General features: G+C 48.8%; 1 protein-coding gene across 1 annotated transcript; it reads left to right on the forward strand.

Annotated features, from left to right (window-relative positions):
• Nucleotides 1–3753: 3753 nt before the first annotated feature.
• On the forward strand, nucleotides 3754–19259 carry SLC35B4 (solute carrier family 35 member B4). The gene is made up of 10 exons (XM_054399719.1): nucleotides 3754–3830; nucleotides 9694–9807; nucleotides 11599–11701; nucleotides 12824–12873; nucleotides 13501–13582; nucleotides 15346–15406; nucleotides 16171–16280; nucleotides 16492–16567; nucleotides 17837–17912; nucleotides 19013–19259. The coding sequence occupies exons 1-10, from the start codon at nucleotides 3754–3756 to the stop codon at nucleotides 19257–19259; spliced, it is 996 nt and encodes a 331-aa protein (XP_054255694.1).
• Nucleotides 19260–20586: the final 1327 nt, after the last annotated feature.

Raw genomic sequence — 20586 nt, forward strand, 5'->3', positions numbered from 1 at the left:
CCATCCCTTAAGAATTAGAGCATAAACTCAACAGACTGAGAACTTTCCTCATCCCAGTCATTCATTCATCCCAGCACTTACCTTGTGGTTATACCATCAGAAAGGATGTTAAGTACTCACCAGCCCAGACAAGACTACCCTCCCAGAGGTGCCAGGCTACAATGAACAGCTCAAAATGCTTTATGAGCTGCCAGTTTGGTTTTACCGTTATGCTGGAGCAGTTTAAAAGAAGCAATTTGTACTGTGGCTTAATGCATTTAGGAACTGAGGTGCAGCACATTTACTGTGGCAGAAAAACAATCTCAGCTCCCCCCTCCTCCTCCTCTGAAGCACAAAGAAAGCAAATGAAAGGCAAAAGAGTGAGCACCCAAGGTAGCAAAAGCTTATTAGTGAAGGGAAAAGAAAATATCGATCATTTTGACTTGTGCAGCAGCTGAGGATGTGGAAGCAGGAAACCCTGGAGACATTGCAAAGTGCCAGCAAGCCTGAGCAATCGTCTTTGTTTGTTGCTAATGAGCCATGGTGCTTTTTAATAGTATATAAAGCATTTAAAAGGACTTGATGGTAAGACCAAGGAAGGCAGTTGAAGCGTTTCTACCTTAAGCGAGGTCAGAAAACACTGAAACGCTTTGTGAAAAGAGGGAACAATGAACTTCTGCCAAAGAGAGAGCAAGAGCTCAGCAAAATGGTTCAGTTTCTGGGGGATCTCCCAAATTTTTCGACCCCCAAAGTGTTATAAAATTCTGGACATCCATCCTTGTAGAGGGCACATCCCAAGATGAAAGCCCTGGAAACATCACAATCATAGAATCATAGAATGGGTTAGGCTGGAAAGGACCTTACAAGACCACCTATTTCCAACCTCCCCCCACCATGGACAGGGACACCTTTCTCTAGACCAGCTTGCTCAAGGCCTCATCCAACCTGGCCTTGAACATCTCCAGGAAGGGGAGATCCACAACCTCCCTGGACAACTCATTCCAGTGTCTAACCACCCTCACTCTACAGAATTTCTTTCTAATATCCAGTCTATATCTACCCTCCTGAAGCTTAAATCCATCTTCTCTCATCCTATCACAACAAGACCTTGTAAAAATTCCCTGAAAAAGCCTCAAATCCCTTGGGTCTGTGGTGCTTTTATTAGAGACCAATGAGGTTTATATCTGTAGGCAAAGCCCAGAAAGCACCCAAGGATTCCTGAGCATCATTGCTGTAATTTCCAGATTTCACTTACAGCTCATGTAAGCCCTGAGGACACATGTTCCAACCACGCTGGGTTTCCAGTCCCTAGGTGAAGAGACCAAAGAGCCTTGAAACTCTCACAGTGAGGAAAAGAAATGGGCAATCCTAGCAGTTTCACCTCTGTCATTAGCTACTTTAAGCAGCAGAGAAGCCTCCAGGGCTGTCAAAGTCCCTGAAGAATTGTAAATCATAAAAAGCAGTGCTTCAATTTTGGAGTCACCACAGTTGTTTGCAATGTGCTCACAGGATTTCACACTTGTGCTACTCAAAGGAAAGAAAGAAAAAAAAATATTTGGGTCTGATATTTGGGCCTAATTCAGATCAGAACTTTATCAAAACCAAAATGAAACATCTACAGCATGAAAATCCCACTTTTTGATCCATACAGCTTCTACTGATCGCAGAGAACAGGGCACCTCATTAGGGCACCATACACAACTTTAGAAGATGCTTCACCCCTGACTGATATGCAGCTACATTAACAACAAAAAACTTTAATTGCTCCAGCTGTAAGAATGCAAAACCACCCTCTCGGACACAGGGATGAGGAGTAACAGGGCAACATCCCAATCTAATAGGGACACAATAAAACTGAAGGTACCATAGACACTGTATTAAGCTCTATAGAAAGCCCACCCCAGACTGGAGAGTCCACATTGTGGGGCTGGATCCTAATATCCAACTTAAACCTGCAATTTGAGGCTGTTTCCACATTTTTGTTACTTGGAAGAAGAAACCAACCCCCATCTCATTCTAACCTGCTTTCAGAGAGCTATAGAAAGCAAGAAGATCTCCCTTACCACTTCAAAGTGAAATGAAGCTTGCCTGAAGCCTGTGAGGGTCCCTCCTGAGAGGTCCTCCCATTTTTTCACATCCACAGGCAAGCCCCACTGCTCCAGTGGCACCATGATGGTGTCACAGACACTGGATGCTGAGGCAGCAAGCCTGGGGCTGAAAAACATCTGTGTGCTGGGAAGGAGCTGAAGGCTACAAGGAGCGTCTACAAAGGGAAGAAGGGAGAAAAGCGACTAACAACTGGTGGTGTTGAGACGGCTTAGGGACTGTATGGGTCTGCCAGCAGCAGCAGGACCCCATGGCTTAACACAGGGAGATGGAGTTAAAAATAACCTACCTGATGTCAAAAGAAAAGGGCTAAAGGTTTTCTAAAAAAATTCATCGTAACATGGTTGAAGTATCACAGAAAGTACCCAACCTTGACTAGGATGTGAAACAAAACAGCATGTATCATGTTCTTCTACTGTTGTGGACTTAGACATAACAAAACATGTAACTTATGGACCAAAAATAAGCCGAGAATGTATCCTAAAGCAACCTTGGTAATTATAATGATAAAATATACACCCTGAAGATAAATTTGTGCATGCTAGTTAGGAGACCTCTGAAAAATGAATTAATTATTAGCATAAATAGGGAAATACGACTGAGCAAATGAGTGCCTTGTGCTGTTATAAATAGTGTGTGCTTTGCCATGTGGGGTGTGCTGGCTGCTCTTAAATGCCTGGCACCCTATTCTGCAGGTAAAAAATAAACAAATATCTTGATTCAGTGTGTGGATTGGCTTTTTGCACACTGGGTGAAGAACCTCTAGGAGGGACAATATGTTTGAGGTGGGGTTTGGTCTCTTCTCTCAAGGGACAAGCAATAGGACAATGTGAAATGGCCTCGAGTTGAGCCAAAGGTGGTTAAAGCTGGAAAATAGGGAAAGTTTTTTCATGGAAAGGGTCATCAAGGCCTGGCCCAGGCTGCCCAGAGCAGTGGTGGAGTCACCATCCCTGGAGGGGTTTGAAAGCTGTGTGGATGTGGTGGTGAGGGGCATGGTTTAGCGGTGACCTGGTGGTGCTGGGTTAATGGTTGGACTCAATCATCTAAAGGTCTCTTTCAACAAAAACATTTCAGTGATCCTAAATATTATAAAGATGTTCAGCACTCCTCATCAGGCTGACCCGATGCAAAGAACCGTCTGATGTGTGTGTAGAAAGTTAGCAGTGATTTTTAAAAGGTATGAAAACGTGGGGAAAAAAAGACACATGGTGTGGCAGTTTTAAATACAGCAGAAAAAAAATAAAATCTTGGGTTTTATAGAATGAGACTCCACGATGATTTCAATATTTAACTCTTAATTTGCGGCTGTTCCTCAGCGAGGAAACAACATTTGAAATACCTCCCCACCACCTTCCCGCCCGAACGGTACCTCACCGCCAGGCTCCACGCCGCCATTACCACCCGCTCCCACAGTAGTACTACAGGCCCCGTCATGCCCCGCGGCGCAGCGCCCCTTGAGGGAGGTGGCGGGAAGGCTCTCCGCGGCCTGCCGGGAGTTGTAGTCTCTGGGGTAGAGCTGCGGCGGTGCCGGTGAACGGGAGGCGGGCGGGGAGCGAACTACCGGCACTCGGGAGGAAACGGGGGTGGTGTGGCCGGGAGTAGGGGTTGCGGCCCGGGGCGGGATGTGGTGGCGGCCCGGGACGCTGCCTCGCTGCCTGGGACGACACCATGCACCCGGCCGTGGCGGTGGGGCTGGTGTTCGGCGGCTGCTGCAGCAACGTGGTGTTCCTGGAGCTGCTGGTCAGGTGCGGGGCTGCGGAGGGGCTGTGGGGCTGAAAGAGGGGTTACGGGCAGGGATCAGGGACATGAATAAAACTGGGGGTCGGGTGAGGGTGCCCGGGGCTGGAGTCTGGTAGATCTCCCTCCACCGGCTTCAGGAATTGTGAGGGAAGGAAGCGGCAGTGGTACCCTGGGGATCACCAGGAGATTGAGGGGAGGTGGTGTATGAGAGGATTTGAGGGGGTGGTGAGAGGATTTGGGGTTGTATGGGGGCTGCTAACAGGCACCCAGGTCTGGCACCCAACCGTAGGTTGGTCCTGAGGGGGTCTGCGGCCCCGGCGGTGTGGCCAGGCCTCCTCAAAGCTCGGGGAGGAGCCCCAGGCCCGGGGGCTGCTCATCAAGGTCCTAGGAGGAGGCTGGGTGTGAATTGCTGGTACTGGCCTCCTTGTGTCACCATCTGATGGCTTGTGAGGGGGGCGCTGGGGCTAGCCCAGCTTGGGCCCAGCCTGGCCCTATCAGGGGCTACTTCATTATCCTCTCCAAGCAGCAGGGATTTCCTAGACCACCGCATCAGTCTGGCCGTAAAGCACCCGTCCTCTTGAACCCAGCTGCTCGTACAAGGAACAGCTGAAATCCCAAGGAGAAGACATGCAGGAGCTGGCTCAGGATCCCTGGGGACAGCAGGCAGGGCCAAGGGAACATTGTCCATCTGGAAATGTGATCTTCGGCAACATTACGTGGCAGCAAGGCCAATATGATGAGGATAAGGAGTCCTTGGGGCAAAGGTGAGGGGCTGGAGTTTTGGGTACGTCCAAGCTCTGCTTTACCTTCCTCACTCGGATGGAGGAAGGAGGAAGGCTGGCATGGATGGAAAAGGTGGTGTTGGATTTGCTTTCAGGGCTGGTCAGCAAGCAGTGAAGGCAAAAGTGCTAGACCTAGCTGGAAAAAAGATAATGATTAAACTGGTTCTGTGTCATAGTAAGTCAGTGTGGAGCTGTGTTCCCTGACCATTCAGTACTATGTTCACTTAAGTCATGGCCAGTTTTTTGAAACTAGTAATTAAAACTTACCTGTAGTTCCTCTCCACTCATGTCATCCCAGGTTGTTAAGATTAAAAAAGATTACAAAAGAGCTTGATTCTGTAAGCCAGCAGTGGGGTTATTTGCTTCAAAGTGGAAGGCCAGGACACAGGTATTTTAAGACAGGGCTGCACAATCCTGAGCAATCACTGGATAAATCAAGATGTAGTTCCTGGAAGAAAATTTGCGTGGTGAGTTGTCTTTCCTCTTGGGGATTGCTCTAACCCCTGCGTTTCCTGCCTGGCTTGTACTGCAACATCAGTGAGGGAGGATGAATGGCCTTCCTTGAGTGAAGGAAGCTTTAGATCTGGCTTCTTGCATTTGCTTGCAAGATTCTTGCAACACACACTAGGCTTGTGTGTTTTCCAGGTAGACCTTAAAAAACAAATTGAATCATTTGGCCCTACTCAAAGGCTGCGCTAGGAGAGATTCTGAGTAACAAATCTTAGCAGTCCAGTGCAAATATCTAAGAAAAGCTGCTTTTCACACAGGAGCTTCTCTGCCATCCACTTTAGGAATTCCCCTGTTCCTAACAGTTGGGTTCTTTGTGCCCCTCGCTTGCCCTTTTCACCTTTGTTCACCTTGGCCCTTAAACTGGAGTAACACTGGTTATTTCTGTGGGTCTTGGTGCTATCTGGAGCAAAAATTCCCTCCTGAAGATGAATCTTCCCATAACAAACAGAAGTCCTGGAACAGGACCACAGGAAAAGGCAGTGATCAGACCTGACATTCTGGCGAGGAATAACAAAGGTTGATTGTAAGAGATTTCCTCAGGATTTATGGAGAAACAGTAAAGGAATGAGGATTGTTTAGTCTAGAGATGCCTGATGACAGAAAAAAGACTAAATGTGTGGAGAATGGCTACAAGGAAGAGGAAACAATTTTTTCTGCTGGGTTCTGGAGGCAGAACAAGAAACAAGGGGTTTGCTATGCAGCACCAAAAAAAAAAAAACCCTAAGTTTGATCCTTCTCATTGTAGTGAAAAGGGTTTGTAAGAGAGAGGGCAGAGAAATAATTAGTGGAGGTTTTAGAGGACAGGGGAGACTACAACAATGAGGGCTGGAAGCCCTCTGCTGTGAAGCCAGGCTGAGAGAGTTGGGGTTGGTCAGCCTGGAGAAGGGAAGGCTGCGGGGAGATCTTCTGGTGGCCTCTCAGGAGTTAAAAGGGCTGAGGAGAAAGCTGGGGATACTTTTTAGCAGGGCCTGTTGTGACAGGACAAGGGGTGATGGGTTTGAATTAAAAGAGGGCACATTTAAACTTGATCCAAGCAAGACATTTTTTACACTGAGGTTGGTGATACCTTGGCCCAGGTTGTCCAGACAGGTGGTAGATGCCCCATCCCTGGAACCATTCTATATGAGGTTGGTTGTGGCTCTGAGCAACCTGCTTGAGTTACAGATACCAATGCTCATTGCAGTGGGGTTGGACTAGATTAATGTTAAAAGTCCCTTCTAACCCAAACCACTGTGATTCTGTGATCTTTTCCACACCTTCCGAAGCTGTGTCTTTGTGAGCTGCCCTTAAAAGCCGTTGAAGCTCATCAGGTAGACACTGATGGAGTTTCTTCCCTGTGTGGTGCAAAATAGGTTGGACTAGATGATCTTGGAGGTCTCTTCCAACCTGGTTGATTCTATGATTCTATTCTAAGTATCAGGGGAGGCTGTTCAGCTTGGGGCTTTTGAAGGAATTCTCAATGAATGTGAAGTCTTATGCAGTGATGGCCAGAAATCTTCCTTGGAGAAGTGATTTGGTTGTGTTGAACTCTGAATGCTCTGCATCAACATCTCCCAGACTGATGTGCAGAAACTGGGCTACGCTGTGCTCTGCTGAGGTGGTTAGCAGCCCCACTCTGGGTGTTCCATCCCACCACCTGCTAGGGCTGTTGGACACTAACAGCCCAGGCAGTTCTGGGTGACAGTTGCATCCTAATGGTTCTACATAGCTTCTGGAGGACTCTATCAGTTTGCTACAGCTAAAGAAGACCTCTGGTTGATATATCTAAGCTTCTTGGTACTTCTTTTATGTCTACTGGTGTGTTAGTCTTGAGAAGACTGAGAGGGGATCTCATCAATATGTATAAATATCTGAGGGGTGGGTGTCAAGGGGAGGGGGCCAAGCTGTTTTTGGTGATGCACACTAATAAGACAAGAAACAAGAGGTTCAAACTTGAATATAGAAGATTTCACCTCAACATGAGGAGAAACTTCTTTACAGTGAGGGTGACAGAGCACTGGAACAGGCTCCCCAGGGGGGTTGTGGAGTCTCCTTCTCTGGAGACTTTCAAAACCCACCTGGATGCATTCCTGTGCAGACTACCCTCAGTGATCCTGCTCTGGCAGGGGGGTTGGACTCGATGATCTCCTGGGGTCCCTTCCAAACTCTAATATACTGTGATATGGACAGATACCACCTGGGTTTTTCTTGGGTTTTATTTGTCTTTTTATAAACCAGTCAACGCAACCCTGTGTCAGCACTTTACTGATAATGTGGGATCATACCTCCAGCAAGTGCCTGATTGTAAGGAGCTGTGAACTGGAAGGGGATGAAGTCTAGTGCATGGAAGCAGCCTTGGTTTATTCCATATTTACACTTGCCTTACAGGTAATTATCTCCCTGTGCTCACCTTGAGGTTCAGTTTTGGGCCCCTCACTCCAAGAAGGACATCAGAGTGCTGGAGCAGGTCCAGAGAAGGGCAACAAAGCTGGTGAAGGGTCTAGAGAACAAGTCTTGTGAGGAGCTGCTGAGGGAATGGGGTTATTTAGCCTGGAGAAAAGGAGGCTGAGGGGAGACCTTCTGGCTCTCTACAATCCTTGAAAGGAGGCTGGAGCCAGGTGAGTGCTGGTCTCTTCTCCCAAGTAACAAATGATAGGTACAAGAGAAAATAGGCTCAAGCTGGGTCAGGGGGGGTTTAGGTTGAACATGAGAAACAATTTGTTCCCTGAAAGGGTTGTCAGGGCATGGACCAGGCTCCCTAGGGCAATGATGGATTCTCCATCACTGGAGGGCTTTAAAAGCTGTGTAGGTGTGGTGCTGAGGGGCATGGTTTAGTGGTGACCAGGTAGTGCTGGGTTAACAGTTGGACTGGATCATTTTACAGGTCTTCTCCAGTGTAAACAATTCTATGATTCTATGGCAAGCTTTACAGTCCTGGAGGATTGTACCTCATTGCACAGCATGGATTGAAGTCTCATGGACAAATAAGCTCTGAAAAATCTGTGGGTAAAAGAAAAAGGCTCAGATTAGTGGCTACCTGGCACTGGAGGGAGAAGATGCCCTTTCCAGATGCTGTGTACATCTGCTGTAACCAGAGTGCTGCTGCTGTTTCTGAAGGTTTGTGGTGGTGACAGAGGAGATTTTGGAGGCCTTCAGTTCTGCTACCCAGCAGGCAACTTGGTCGTTCTGTTCTCCAGAGCACCTCTCAGCTTGTGTCCTGCAGAACTGTGTCTAGGCCCAGCCTCTCTCTGCTTGTGATGGCATGTGGTGTGAGCAAGCTGCAGGCTCCTGCAGCAGGGTGGGGAGCAGGACTCAGCAGCCTGTGGCTTCTCCGTTAAAGTCCTTGGCTTTGGTTTCTGTCTTGCGCCAGAGAAAGGGGAAACACTTGCTCAAATTCCTGTGAATTCCTGTGAATCTGAGTCAGCTTTCTGATTATTTGACATGTGATGGCCTCCTCTGAGCCTGCAGCTGACTGAGCCTCCTAGGAGATCCTATCCTGCTCCTTGTAGGCTTCTTAGGGAGGAGACAGGGTCTGCTAGGAGGCAGGCATCCCTGCTAGGAGTGAGTGAGCAGCGTGGAGGGAGTGTTTGCTTCATGTCAGGCTGTAAGGGGCTGTCCTGCCCTTTGGGCTCCCATGATGAGCTGTTGTAGGTTCCTTCTTGAACCTCCAATGAACCATTTGACACCCAGGAGACACAGGAGGGCAGAGAGAGCTAAAGTTTGCTGAGTAAATTGAAAGCATGTCCAAGCTCATCTTCATTCTGGGGATGGGCTGTAAGCATAACCACAGATACTACAGATACGGCCCTGATCTTGGCCCTTCCCTCATGCAGGGCAAATAGGAGCTGTTGGAAATCCTGCTGCCCTTCTCCTGGGTGGACTCATCCCTTCACCTAGCCTCTAACAAACACAACAGCTTGTAGGTAGGGAGAGACCCCTATCAAAACCACTTCCCCATGAGAAAGAGGGAGATGCAGCTGCAGGATGGGTATGTTGGTACTTGTGGTTGCTTATTCAGATGCTGTACCCTGTCAGGATGTTACACAGCCCCCTGAGATGGGTCCAATTTCCTCTTTCACTTCCTGATTCAATTCACCACATGCCCCATGATGGGAATACCTGCTTGCTTCCTCTTTGGAAATGCTTGGAGAAGGAATTGCTGCACATGGATCTAAAGGTACAGGTGGATAAATATTTGAAGGCTTGTGTTGAACAAAAGCAGCCTGAGAACCTGGACAGATAAAGCAATGAAGCCTCTGCAGGTTGATGCTCATTCACAGATTGTATCGGGTTGGAAGCGACCCTCCAAGGTCATCTTGTCCAACCCCTCTGCAGTCAGCAGGGACACCACCAACTAGATCAGGCTGCCCAGGGCCACATCAAGTCTGATCTTGAGTGTCTCCAGGGATGGGGCCTCAAGCACATCTCTTTGTAACCTGTTCCAGTATGTTACAGCTCTCAATGTAAAGGACTTCTTCCTTATGTCTAACCTAAATCTGGGTTTGTGAGCTGGGAGCCTCCTTTCATTGGAAGCCAAAGCAGTGTTTGTTCTCTGTGGCATTGCTCTTATGATTGTCTTTCTTCCCTGTGCCTGCAGGCAGTTTCCAGGATGTGGGAACATAGTGACATTCTTCCAGTTCCTCTTTATCGCGGTGGAAGGCTTTATCTTCGAAGTCAGCTTTGGGAGGAAGAAGCCAGCCATACCACTAAGGTACAGTGGATCTGAAGGCTTTTGCTGGGCACAAACTATCTGGCTCTCTGTTATCTCAAGGAAATGGTTAATAAAATGGCTTCTGTTTATCCCCTCCGAATCCCATCCATCCTGCAGCGTTTGTGAGGCCTCATTGAGAACCTGTCACAACTGATGAAAGATGAACTCCTCCTTAATCAAGAGTCCTTATTAGGATGCCATCAGATACTTTCCTGTGCAAGAATCAGGATTTTGCAGTTAAGAGGCTGCTGTGTTTGAAGAGCTTGTTGTCTTCTCTGGGGCTTGGTGCAGTGGGTATGGGAGGGAGAGGTTTACTGGAAAAGTGGCCAGATTTACTTCTGCATTTCACCATCAGGGCTGATCTTGTCCTGGCAGTTGCTTGGAATGCTCATGCCAAGAATAAGCAGAGAGTCCTGTGCCTGGGGAGGAACAACACCGTGCACCAGTACAGATTAGGGGTTGACCTGATGGAAAGCAGCTCCATGAATAAGGACCTTGGAGTCCTGGTGGACGATAAGTTTTCCATGGGACAGCAATGTGCCCTTGTGGCCAAGAATGCCAATGGTCTCCTGGGGTGCATGAAGAAGAGCGTGGCTAGCAGGTCAGGGGAGGTTCTCCTGCCCCTCAGCCCTGGTGAGACCATATCTGGGGTATTGTGTCCAGTTCTGGGGTCCCCAGTTCATGAAGGACAGGGAACTGCTTGAGAGAGCACAGCAAAGGGCTACAAAGATGATTAGGGGACTGGAACATCTCTCTTAAGAAAGGCTGAGGGACTTGGGACTTTTTAGCCTAGAGAAGACTGAGAGGAGATCTTATTGATGTTTATGAATACCTGAAGGTTGGGTGTCAGGAAGAAGGGGCCAGGCTCTTTTCAGTGGTGTCCTGTGATAGGACAAGAGGCAATGGGTACAAACTGGAACACACGGAAGTTCCAACTCAACATGAGGAAAAAATTCTTTTGCTGTGAGGGTGCTGGAGGCCTGGAGCAGGCTGTCCAAAGATGTTGTGGAGACTTTCAGCCCCTGTCTGGATGTCTTCCTGTGTGTCCTGCCCTAGGTGACCCTGCATTGGCAGAGGGGTTGGACTCAATGATCTCTGGAGGTCCCTTCCAACCTGTAGCATTCTGTGATTCTATACTGTCTTCCCCTGGCAGTGGAGGGAAGGAGAGCATGAACTTCAGTGAGAGCCACACTTCAGTGTCTGAAGTATGGAGGTTTTGGGGTCTTCTTTAGCACACTGCTTACCCCACAGCAAAACAGGCACAGAGATTCTCATTGCAGAAAGCTGAGGGCAAGTTCAGTGCCATTCCTAACTGTGAAGTGAGAAACTTCACTTTGTGGAAGCTTTCTAATGTAGATGTAGAGCCATGGAGGTGCTCAGGCTGGATTTCAGTAGGTTCTCCTTCCACTCAGGGTTGCAAAACCTGCTGTTGGAAATGGAATCTCCTCAAATCAAGCCTTGTCTCATAGCACTGTCCTTATGAAGGAAGGGTCTGGAGGAAGTCCAGGCTAAAAGATCCCAGCTGGGCCATCCTCCATTCTCCTTTACTTCTAGGACAAACAGAAGCTGAGCCAGTGCAGGTCAGCCTGCTTCCTTTTGAAGGATTTCCCTGCTACATCCAGTCTGGTGTGATCTCCTTGTTAGTCCCTGTCACAGACCCAGGAGCTAGGTGGTCTCCTGCTCAGCTCCAGACCTTTCTTTGTGCCACTTAATCTGTTGCCAAGGTGTATCTCAGCATCCCAGGGAGGTGCATGCCCAGCTATCAGCTGAGAGTTTCTGCCTGTGTTTCAGGTACTATTTCATCATGGTGGCCATGTTCTTCACTGTCAGTGTGGTGAATAACTATGCCCTGAACTTAAACATCGCCATGCCGCTGCACATGATCTTCAGATCAGTGAGTACTGCCATGCCATCCTTTCCTCTCTGTGTCACATCTCTGTCCATCCTCCCTGCAGGAAAGAGAAGAGGCAGTGGTCCCTGGTGTGTGTGCTCTGCCCCCCTCTCTTTCCCTCAGGCCACCAAAACCCTGTGTAAATACTGATTTCTAGCTGCTTTGAGAGGAGAGAAACCTCGCTCTGAAGGCTCAGCTCCATTTCTCACACTCACAGTGTTGGTCATTAAATTTCAACTTAATGAACAGACAAGGAAACTGAGGCTGAAACAGGCTTCGTGTTTCCAGAGGTGATGGGGAAGAAACGAGGACAAAACCAAGCCCAGACAGTCTGTCAGCCCTGGAAAGGCTGAATCAATGGTCAAAGAGACCCACATTTCCTCCATAGATACTCCAAGGGGTTAATGTCCTACTCTAGGTATCTTGGTCCACCAAGAGAGCAGGTCAGAGAACATGGATGTGGCCTAGTTCCACCTGCACTGCTACTACATAGGTCTTGGCTTTGGAAAATGCTATGAAAATTCATCTTCACTTAAATGTAGATGAGTGTCAGGCTAAAACATCTGTTAAACCCAAAGAAAATGTATCCCCAGCTGTTGGGAATAACTAAATCTGCAGGGTGGGGACTGTTCTCCCACGATATCTCATGGGGTTGAGATATCTGAAGTCAGGAGAGGCTAAAAAGAAGAAAAGCAGCCTGCAGCCTAGGAGCCTGTTCTGCATTAACTGTGAGGGATGGTTCTTGTGTTGCAGCCCCAGCCCTGCAGCCAATCTACAGAGCCACACTCCTGTTCCCAGTTAAAACCACAGCAATTTGGCCACGTTCTGGTCTGGAGCACACACCAAGTGTCATGAATGAGCCAAAAAAAGCAGAATGCTCACTGCCCAGAAGATCCTAGTAGCCTGTTTGCTCCAGCATCTTTGTTCCCAAGCCACCCAGCCCAACTTCTCACCTTCTCTTAGTTGAAGTGAGGCTCTCACCACCCTGTCAGTCTCCTCGAACCTGTTCTGTTGGTGTTTTGGCTTCAGTTGTGTTGACTTTGTGGTGTTTTTCTGGGATGGGTCCCTAGGTCTGGGGAATTTTGTCATGCTGACCTGTTCTGCTTTTCTCTTCCTCTCTCCCAGGGCTCTCTCATAGCAAGCATGGCTCTAGGAATCATCATTTTGAAGAAAAGGTAAATCACAAACTTCTTAGATCATCAGAGAATGAATTGTCCTTGCCTTAGACCTGACTGGTGCTTAGTGCCCTCCCCTTACCTGTTAAATATTCTTGGTTTACTACTTGGAGGAATTGGGGCACAGAGGTGGCCTGGACTGGAGGCTGGAATAATTCCCTCTTCTGCATTTCCACCAGCCCTCATTCTTTCAGTTAAGGCAAACATGGACTGAGGAGAGAGCTTTTACATATGGTTGCAGCCTTCTAGTTAGTTATTTTCTCTCCCCTTACTTGCCTGAGGCTGGTACCACTCCTGCTGGTGGTTGTACTGGGTCTGTCTGGGATGGAGTTAGCTTCCACCAGGGCAGCCCATATGGTGGTGTCTTTGGGATTTGTGGTTAAACCAGTGGTGATAGCACACTGAAGTGTTGGCTGTTGCTGAACTGAGCTTCCACAGTGTGATGGCCTTCACTTCTTTTTTTGGTTGTTGCAGTTGGAGATAAGTTGGCCTCCTCCCAGCAATGTCCAGCACATACCCATTACCACAATTCAGACTGGTGTGGTGGAGAAAAATGCATTGTAAGGGAGCAGTTGATGACCATGAGGCTGGGCTGGGTCAATGACATCTCTCTTCTCCCCCATGCAGATACAGCATCTTGAAATACACATCCATAGCCCTGGTGTCCTTGGGGATCTTTACCTGCACTTTCATGTCTGCGAAACAAGTGGTAAGGATTGGAAAGGGCCTGAGGTCGTAGCTCTGAACCTTATTGACAAGTGGAGCTGCTGTCAGCACCTTCATCAATAATTCCCTTTGGACTATTGATGGACAGACAAGATGTCTCCCAGCTCTAGATCTCCTCCCTGAAAACTCTTCCCCTGATCTCATTTTTCCTGTAGTTTGGATGGAAGGGATGCAAACACATACATGTGGTTTAGCTGAATTTCAGATGCATTTTAACCTCTTCAGGTTGTTTTTTTGCTGAGAATAATTTTTTGTTGGTGCAGGGGTAACAGCTAGAAGGTGTTTTCTCTTGCTCTTACTGTAATGTGCTGCAAGTGAATCTCATACAAAACTCAGCCATTTTAAGTCTTTTTTTTTTCTCCCAAAAGAAGCCCTGTTGTCATCCAGTGTGACTTCCCCTGACCCTTGAAATAAAGTTCATGTATTTGAAAAGCAGGAGAGAGTGAAGAAAATCCATGAGTAACACCACTTTGGGCTTTTCCTGGGTCAGCACCCACAGCCTGATCTTGTCAACCAAAGATAGAAAAGTGGCATAAAGTGGTGGTCCAGTGAAAATTGGTAGCACTAAATCCAGCTCTAAGAGACTGGAAATGAAACAGGGCTGTCAAAACTCCAAGTCCTCCAATTTTGTACTCAGAATGTGTGAGGAAGGTCTGTGCTGTGCATCCTTGCTCTGGATTCATCCAGATCAGCTGTCAGCAGGCCTGGGGGTTTTGGTGTGGCAAATGTGAGTAATCTCATTTGCCCCAAAGCACAGTGAAAGAGAGTAAGCCAAGTTGTACTACCTACAGTTTTACCCTCAGCTACAGCACTTCCAGGCCTTGTTTCCTCAACATCCTGACCACAAGCCAGAGCCCTGGTTTTAGAACCTTAGTGGGGCTTGACCAGAGCCCTTGTTCTTTCCTGCACACTCCCCTTTGAGATGGAGACAGGGCAGTCTGCTCATGGGCTGTTCTTCATAGAATCACAGAATTGTTTTGTTTGGAAAAGACCTCCAAGATCATGGAGTCCACCTGTTAACCTGACACCACCGCGGCCATTTAGCCATGTCCCAAAGTGCCATGTCCACGTTTCTTGAACACCTCCAGGGATGGTGACTCCACCACCTTCCCTGGGCAGCCTGCTCCAATGCCTGAACACCCTTTCAGAGAAGAAATTTTTCCTAATATCCAACCTAAACTGCTCCTGGCACAATTCTTCTTACCTGATACTAGTGAGAAGAGACTGGCCCCCACCTGGCTCCAACCTCCTTTCTGGGAGTTGTAGAGAACAATGAGGTCTCCCCTCAGCCTCCTCCAGACTAAACAAGCCCAGTCCCCTCAAACACTCCTCATAAGATTTGTTCTCTTGCCCTGTTCAAGAGCTTAGAGGCACATCATTTGGGGGAGTTGAACTAGATGATCTTTAAAGGTCCTTTCTAACCCAAATAATTTTCTGACTCCATGATTTTTGTGGTTGGAGAGTGTGATCTCTCACCAAGCCAGGGCAGAACAGGTCCTTTCTTGATCAGACACTCACACTTCTCTGAATTTGGTGCATTCCCTTGAAGCACAGTGAAGTGTGCTGTGGTTGCTGCCACCTCTGTTGAACCAGAGAAGCAACTCTAGAGAATGTAAGACCTTGGAAGGTCTTTGCTTTATGGGCTCCCTTGGAACACACCACACAAACCAAGAGTGAGGTAGAGGCATGTCCAAATGAGTAGCAGGGATATGGTGGCTCGTGGTGACTTGTGTCTCCCTCCACTAGGCATCTGACTCTGGTTTAAATGAAGAGGATGGACTCCAGGCTTTCTTGTGGTGGCTGCTGGGTAAGTGCCACATCTCCAGCCAACCTTGCTGAGATATTGGCAAGGGTCAACTCTGATGTCCTTGGCCATGTGGGTTGTTCAAAGCAGATTGTGGTGGGAGTCATGGTGCTGAGGTTAAGTTGTGTGAGCATCTAGTGGATGTTGATTATACAAAGAGCTGCATTCATGAGCAACTTTGTGTGAGGAAATACTCTTCATTTGGCCAACAAGAAGCTGAGAAGTTTCTGCAGGGTGGTGGCTTGGTGGCTTAGAGACTCCAGTCATGCATGTTTGCAGATATCTTCCTGATTTCTCTTGACAAAAGCAGCCCTGCTTGATGTAGGTGATTCTGTGAGATATGCTGCAGAGAGGGAGAGGGGCTGTAGCTGGTGCAAATCTTCACTGAGCACAGTGTTTCCTGGAAGAGTCTTTAAATCTGGGTCTTTGGTGTAGTTATACCTCCAAACTAGATCTGTCGGTGGCATCTAGGGGGACCTGGGGTTGCTATATTATTGTCAGTGGAAAATGATTTTATCCCTGGTAGCCCACCAGCTCTGCTTGCTGAGAAGCCAAGAGGCTTCTGAGAAGGACATCTCTTAAAGAGCTGCCTCTTGGCATCTCAGCCTTTGTAAGAAGATACCAGTGTCCACAAGACCATTTTCAGTTTTCTCATCAAGTCTGGGCCTCTTGGCTTTCTTCACTGAAAGCCAAACTGGGGGAGTCTTCAGGCTGACTCGAGCTCTGGCACGTTTGAGCAGTGTTCCAAGACTGTGCTTCTCTTCCAGGTATTGCTGCACTCACCTTCGCCCTCCTCATGTCTGCCAGGATGGGGATTTTCCAGGAGACACTCTACAAACAGTTTGGGAAGCACTCCAAAGAAGCCCTTTTTTACAATGTAAGCCACCATGTCTTTTCTGTTGGGCAGATAGAACTTCTAAGAGAGTCCCTTTCTCCTCCCACTCAATACAAATCCAAAGCTCCAGGTGCTGCAGGGCTGGAGCAGGGGAAGGTTTGCCCTCAGCCAGCTGTGTCAGGCTGGTTTCCCATGAGTAGAAGTGAGCTGGGTTCCCACAGTTAACATCTCATCTCCTTACTTTTCTCTCCAGCATGCATTACCACTCCCTGGCTTTCTCCTCCTTGCCCCAGACATCTACCACCATGCAGTCCTCTTCAGCCAGTCTGGTGAGTGTTGCACAGATGGATCCTTGCTCTCCTAACTTTCTGTCCTCTGGGAAAGGCTGTAGGAAGCTTTCAGGCCAGCAACTGTCAGACTCTCATCTTGGGATTTTCAAGCCCTTTGAACTTTTAGGTTTGTTAAAAAGCCAAAAGAACCAAACCCCTGTCTGGAGGACATTGTCCAACCTTTTCCCTGTGGTGGGACAGATGCCAGTGTGCTTGGACAGGTGGTGATTGGTGACTGCTGAGAGCCTGGCCATGGGCCACAGCAGCTGAGCCATGAGTTACTCATTGGATCACTGTGGTTAAAGCCCAAGCTTCTCACTGGTACTCCTGTTGGGCACAGCCAGGTGGCTCCTCCAGACACCTTGAGCTTAGTTCAGTAGAAAATTCAGCAGGCTTTTGAGTGCTAGCAAGTTCCTGGATCCTAAATCTTGTGAGAGTGCAGGGATCTTTACTGAGAAGGTTTCCTTGTTCTCTTTAATACCTTTATCAGTGACCTAGATGAGGAGATGGAGGGCACCCTCAGAGTCAGTTTGCAGATGACAGGACTGTTGATCTGCTGGAGGGTCAAGAGGCCTGGACAGGCTGCTTTGATGGGCCAAGGCCAATGGGATGTGATTCCACAAGGCCAAGTGCCAGGTCCTGCACTGGGGTCACAGCAATGCACAAATGTTCCAGACTGGTGGCAGAATGGCTGGAAACTGCTCAGCAGAGAACGACCTGGGGGTGTGGATCAACAGCCAGCTAAAGATGAGCCAGTGTGTACCCAGGTGGCCGAGAAGGCCACCAGCATCTGGCCTAGATCAGCAAGAGTGTGACCAACATGGTCACTGGTGAAGCCACACCACAAATTCTGGGTTCAGTTTTGGGCTGCTCACTCCAAGAAGGACACTGAGGTGCTGGAGCATGTTCAGGTAAGGGCAATGAAGCTGGTGAAGGGTCTGGAGAACAGGTCTGGTGAGGAGTGGCTGAGGCATCTGGGTTTGTTCTGCCTGGATAAAAGGATGCTTGGAGAGACCTGGCTCCCTGAAAGGAGTTTGGAGCCAGGTAGGGGTTGGTCTCTTCACCCAAGGAACAAGTGATAGGACAAGAGGAGATGTCCTCAAGTTGTGCCAGGATAGGTTTAGGATGGACATGAGGGACAACTTATTCTCTGAAAGTCTTGTCAAGCCCTGGAAGTGGCTGCCCAGGCCAGTCCAAGGCAGGAAGGGGCTACCTCTTCTTCCATCTTTTTTAGGAAAATGACCTTGCTCTGTCCTTTTTGCTCTGCAGAGCTGTTCCAGGTCCCAGTGCTCGGGCTGACCATGCCGATCATGTGGTTCTACCTCCTCATGAATGTCATCACTCAGTATCCTTTCAAGGCTCAGCTTGGGACAAAACATGGAGATGGCAGCAGGGTGGGAGAGGAGGAATGGGATGGGGGTGCCATGTCCTTAGAGCCTTCCTTGCATTCAGTGCTCTTCAGAGAAACCCAGCCAGGCTGGATTGATGGGCCAAGGCCAGTGCAATGGGGTTCAACAAGGCCAAGTGCTGGGTGGGTCCAGCACTTGGATTACAACAGGCCCATGGATACTCCAGGCCTGGGGAAGAGTGCCTGGAAATCTGTCTTTGCTTTCTAGAACTCTCTAAAAGGATGTTGGAGCTGGGTGGGGGTTGGTATCCACTTCCAAGGAACAAGTGATGGGATAAGAGGAAACACCCACAAGTTGTGCCAGGGGAGGTTTAGGTTGGACATCAGGAACAATCCCTTCCACAACTAGGGTCCAGGTTGCCCATGGCAGTGGTGGATTGGCCCATCCCTGAAGGTGCTCAAAAGCATGTAGACATGGCACTTTGGGACCTGGTTTAGTAGGCATGGTAACATTGGGTTGATGGTTGGACTCAATGAACTTAGAGGTCTTCTCCAACCTTAATGATTCTATGATTTTAAGTCTGGTTTTAGCTTCTCCTGGCTCCATGGCAGGAACTGTAAATGCCTCACACCAGGAACTTTTTGCCACCAGCTGCTCTGGTGGGGTGGTTTTGCTGTCCCAGAGCAGGTTTGGGTGGAATCTTGAGAGATTTGAGGTGCCCCTGGGGTTTGTAGTGAAGCTCTTCATAGCTGTAGAAAACACAATGTGAGGAGAAGGAAGTTTTATCCCTTCTGTAACCAAACTGGAGCCATCCATTGCCCAGTCCTTTGCAGTGTGTGGCCAAGTATTGGAACAGGCTGCCCAGAGAGGTGCTGGAGTCACCATCCCTGGAGGTGTTCAAGAAACATGTGGACATGGCACTCTGGGTCATGGTTTAATGGTCATGGTGGTGTGAGGTTGATGGTCAGACTTGATGTTTCCGACCTAAACAACTCCGTGATCCTATGATAAGCTGGAGCTGTTCATTGCCCAGTCCTTGCATGCCCAGGTGTCCTCCCTCTTCACCCCCAACGTCCCCTTAGCTCTCCCCACCCAGATACATCTGCGTCCGAGGCGTCTTCATCCTCACCACGGAGTGCACCTCCCTGACGGTCACGCTGGTGGTGACCCTGCGCAAGTTCATCAGCCTCATCTTCTCCATCCTCTACTTCCGCAACCCCTTCACGGCCTGGCACTGGCTGGGCACCTCCTTCGTCTTCGTGGGGACTCTGATGTACACCGAGGTGTGGAACAGCCTGGGGCCCGTCCTGGCACGCTGGAGGGAGATGCCAAAGAAGGAGTAACGTCTGACTGTGGACTCTTTGCAGGGACCTTTTCCTTGTTTTGTAGAGCAGAGCATCAGGGAATCCCCCTGAGGGGGTTGTTTTTATAACACGGGGAGGAGGTGTTGGCTGTGCCAAGCTCCTGGAAACGTGGAGCTCCTCTGAGAACCTCCCTGACATGGATCATGGAGACAATGCAGTCGTTTTGGCTGCAGTTGCATTTTTTGATGCAGCTCCTTTTGCTTCCAACCTTTCCCCCTGATGATTATTGTTCCTTTAATGAATGTAGAAGCAGACCCCATTCTCTGATAGAAGCCCAGCCTTACTGTGGTGCTGTTGTTCACTCCTCCTGGCTTCAATGAGCTGGGCCTTGAGCCTGTTTGGTGCTGCCCTTTCATGTCGAGGTGGCCATAGTTGAGCCTCAGGAGGCTGCAGTTCATGCAGCAGGTTGTGAGTTGTATTGGAAATGCCAGGCCTGGCTGCTAACCTGAGCCCTCGTTGCCCCATCCTACCACCCATGTTGGATACACCTCTAGCTAGAACCTTCCAGTCTGCCCAGTAGATCCTCCATCAGCTCAGGGGGCTCATCCTCAAGCCACAAGACCTCATCACTAGTAGCAGGACCAGTAGTTGGGAGCCTGAGGAAACCAAGAAGAGATGATGATAAGGCTACAGAAAGTGCTACTGTGTCACCTTTGTAGTCTTCTCAGAGAAATGGTGGAGTGCTGTGGAGGCTTCACTGAGTCCTCAGATGTTGCCCTGATATTTCAGCAACTGGAGGGTATCATGGATTCCTCCTCCTCTGATTAGGTCCTCACTGCAGGTTGCTTTTCAGTTGCTTCCTTACTTTTTACCTCATCACAAGCATGTTCAGAGGGCTTTGTTACCAACAGTCACATGCAAGGAAGTCTGCTGACCTGCCAGTGTGTCCATGGCCACCCTAGAGCCAGCCCAACCTCAGAATTCATGTCATGCCAAGAAACTTAAGATGGGTCAGTTCACCTGAACTTTACTCTCCTTATCCTTCTCTCCTCCACCCTCACCTTCTTTCTCATTCTCCTCCTTCTCCTTATTTTCTCCTCTTCTTCTCTCCTCTCCTTTTTTCTTCTTTTTTTTCTCTTATTTCCTCCTCCCCCTCCTCTCCCAGTCCCTCTCCTCTCCTCCTCCCCTCCCCTTCCCACCCTTCCCCTCGCCTCCCCTCCTTTAGGCATCAGCCTCACTCATGGCATTTCTGTGCATCATAGCAGCACCCACCTGGCACAGGACTGATGTCCCTTAGTCTCACCCCTCACCTGGGATAAGGGTGGCCTTCAGGAGCTTTGGATGCGTGTCCCTATGCATGCAGGCA

The sequence above is a fragment of the Indicator indicator genome, chromosome 3 (genome assembly GCF_027791375.1).
Source record: "Indicator indicator isolate 239-I01 chromosome 3, UM_Iind_1.1, whole genome shotgun sequence".
Taxonomy (NCBI): Eukaryota; Metazoa; Chordata; class Aves; order Piciformes; family Indicatoridae; genus Indicator; species Indicator indicator.